At 46.5% G+C, this 3381-nt stretch overlaps 1 protein-coding gene across 5 annotated transcripts in view; it reads right to left on the reverse strand.

The window, feature by feature from the left end:
* Positions 1–3381, reverse strand: part of CSRNP3 (cysteine and serine rich nuclear protein 3) — a 74266-nt gene that overhangs the window by 48312 nt on the left and 22573 nt on the right. The window contains exon 2 of one of the 5 annotated variants that reach the window (XM_025210946.1): positions 761–855. The exons of the other annotated variants lie outside the window; for them this stretch is intronic. Within the exon in view, the coding sequence (XP_025066731.1) occupies positions 761–815 (55 nt within the window). The 5' untranslated portion in view covers positions 816–855. The remainder of the gene's footprint in view (positions 1–760; positions 856–3381) is intronic. 5 annotated transcript variants of the gene reach the window in all.

The following is a 3381-nucleotide window of genomic DNA, read 5'->3' on the forward strand; positions in this document are numbered from 1 at the left end:
GCTGCGCCACTGCTGCCGCTGCCGCGGGGGCTGGGGTGGGCTACACTGCCTCCCCACTGGGCCCGGGCAGGTCGGGCTGTGCCACTGCTGCCGTGAGGGCCGGGACCGGGGCCGGCTGCGCTACAACCCCACTGGTCCCAGGCAGGCAAGGCTGTGCCGTCGCAGCCGCAGGGGCCAGGGCGGGCTGCGCTGCCTCCCCGCTGGGCCCGGGCAGGCCAGGCTGTGCCACCTCCCTGTGTATATGCTGCTATGGGGAATACACGGGTGCGATGTATACACGGACTTATTTACAAAAATACAATTTTCTGCGGGTTATACATGGGTGCGGCCTATACCCATGGGCGGGGTATATGCGCGAAGATATGGTAATTCGCTTAAATATCTCATTTTAATATTTATTTAAAATATTACCTCATTTTAGAAAGAGAACTCACAGGCACTTTTTCTTAAGTAGTACACTGAACATATTGCCTGTTTTTATATTAAGAGGTCAAAAGGATGTAGTATTTTCAGTCTATGATAAAATTAATTGGAAAGCAAGATAAGATGACATTTATACCACTATTTTCCATTCTTGTTCTGAGACAATTGGAATGAAGGAGAATAATGTGGATAATGAGTCAAAACTTTATGGCAATAATCAGATATACTACAAAAATGAAATCACCAACAGGGCAGTTCGTTCTGTTACTCAACAACTTTTTTGGTGTACCCCCCCCCCCAAGCATACTAATTATAATAAGATATACAGATGCATTACCATGAACTGCTTGACACCTGTGGTAAGTTTCATCAACATCCAAGAAACTGAACATACTATAGGCAAAAAAGTAGTTCTAAAACTGCAAGAAGGTGCTGAAAATGAAAAAATGAAAATGTAGAGTTAGCGGTATCCTTTTCCTAAGTTTATTTTATTAACCACATGACACCTGTTCATGGGAGATGACAGAAGGACATTACCATAAGGAGGGACAAGTATTAGCATGCAGTTCCACCATGAGAAAATGTATCTGTCACCATGCCATGGACTTTCCCAGTCGCAAGCTACACCACCCCACCCACCGAGGTGAAAGCAGAAAGTGAAATCTGGGGGGAGGAAGAGAAAGGTAGCCTAGATTTGGGCCACCAGATGAACAGCTCTGATACAGATTATACCATGCTTTATTTTCTTTACACAGAAATGTGTTCTTTTTAAAGGTAGTGGGCTGTACAATCAGCGTACAACACAATTATTTTCTTCTAGACAAACCAAATCACAAATGCATAAGCTCACTTCAGCATCTCATAAGGGACATAGCAAAAGTGTTCACACCATGACCCCTGTCAGGCAATACTTGTGAATTCTGCTAATGTGCCAAACTGTACCCAGTGATTTCAAAATGTCTTCAAATGAACTAGAGGAAATAATGTGTAAAACTGAAAGAAATCTGGAGATAAATAGTTCCAGTGAAGTCAACTATGAAGTAATTGACCTCAGTGTATTCATGTAATAGAGAACTGCAGGATCTGGGCCTACATTGTTTAAAATATGCAAGTACTCACATTGAAACAAACAAGCAATAAAAACAAAACAGATTAATGTTCACCAGACTTTCCAGGCATACGAGCTTTTCATTTTTGATAACACTGAGGCAAATGCTTGTCTCCACAAAAACCTATTGACTGTGCAAAATCCTGTCTAGAGTAGGTATGGATGCTATGGATAATCGTTGCCAGTATATCCATCTAACCTGAACCATTTCATTAAGTCTTTTATAATGTGGAATCCTCCATAAAAATGTTATTTGTTTTGTGTAACCCACCCTGATCAAAAACTTCCATCAGTATGGAAATAAAGTACAGCGATCAGATGATTCTGAGTACTATATATTGTGATTGTAGCTAAATACAGTAGTACCCCTTAAAATCTTACAATTTTATTCAAGAAAACTAGATAATGTACCAACAGAATCTTGTAATATTTCTCTTCTCTACCTGGAAATACCCTGAATGCTGAAAATTCTGACTACAAAACTGCAAACAGTTCTCTAAAGCAAATGACATATGTTGAAGTGCTTCTAGTGTAATTTAGCTCATATCAATAAATAATTCTGCACAGATTTCACTAATTAAATGGTGAGTTACAAAAGTGAAGCCAAAGTGCCACAGGTTTCCTGGGTGGCTTTCATCAGTTCATTGCACCTCACTAGAACTCAGTTTTCACTTCTGTAAAATAGAGATAATGATAAAGCATATTGACATCTAGGCTAAGTACAGACAGTCAGAAAGCCCAAGGCTGAATTGATTCAATTCTTTGCGGGTTTCTAACCTGCACAGACTGAACTGATGAAGTAAACTGATATTAACTTTTGAAGCTGGAAAGGCAGCTAGATGCCTGTAGTGGTCCAGACTTGAAGCTGGGGAGGGGACTAGAGCAGTGTTTCTCAACCCATGGTTCACGACTCAAAAGTAGGTTGCAAGAATATCTGAAAGGGTCATGAGCAAGTCCCAGAAGTGTGGGAAAGCATGGGTTTCTCCTTGCAAGCTGGCAGCCTTCCAGCTAGCAAAGAGCTGCTTGGGGCGATTCGAGATAGCGGGTGCATGTGCACCTGCATGTGCACATGCATGTGGCTGGCATGCAGCCAGTATGGGGAGTGAGAGCTGGAGGTCCAGGGCTTAGGGACTGTTTGGGGATGGGTGTGGAGGGGATGGATGTGGGGGGTGAGGACAGGTGCCTGTTGTTGGCAGCAGGGGAAGATGGCCAGGCACCAAGGCTGTGTCAAGGCAGTGGGGGCAGGGGATAGGAAGGCGCCTGCCCTTCCAGCGTGAGAATGGACCTAGGGTGAGCTACATGGCTGAGCCAGCTGCACCGGGGCTGATGCCTGTACTTGCAGGGGTGTGGTGAATGGGAGACATTGCTTGAGGGGCCGTAATCAGGCTGCCTGGTGCAGCACAGGAGCCCCCACCCATGGCAGCAGGGGTGACATAGGCCACCACTTCCTCCTCCCTCCAACCCGTGCTGGGACCAGAGCTGCTCCACTGCTGCCCACATGAGTCAGAGCCACTGCAGCCACCATGCTCCAGCCCAAGTGGGCCAGGGGCAGCTGGGGGCCCCTCCAGCAGGGATGGGGGGCAGGGGGCTGCAGGTTAGGTGCGAGAGGCATAAGTATGGCTCTGGGGGGTGGGGGACTGTGGTTTGGGAGTGAGGGCACCGGCAAAGCCTGGGGCTGTGGGTCAGGACAGGCCATCAATGTTTACAAATGGGTCCTGGTACAAAAAAGGTTGAGAAGCACTGCACTAGAGCACATTTCCCAGTCTGCCAGCTACTGCTGAAGGCACTTGAATGCAGCCAACTGGGGCCCATCGCTGACTGGCTGCCCGGCAGGGGCCCCTCCCCCCCAA

The sequence above is a fragment of the Alligator sinensis genome, unplaced genomic scaffold (genome assembly GCF_000455745.1).
Source record: "Alligator sinensis unplaced genomic scaffold, ASM45574v1 scaffold738_1, whole genome shotgun sequence".
NCBI lineage: Eukaryota > Metazoa > Chordata > Crocodylia > Alligatoridae > Alligator > Alligator sinensis.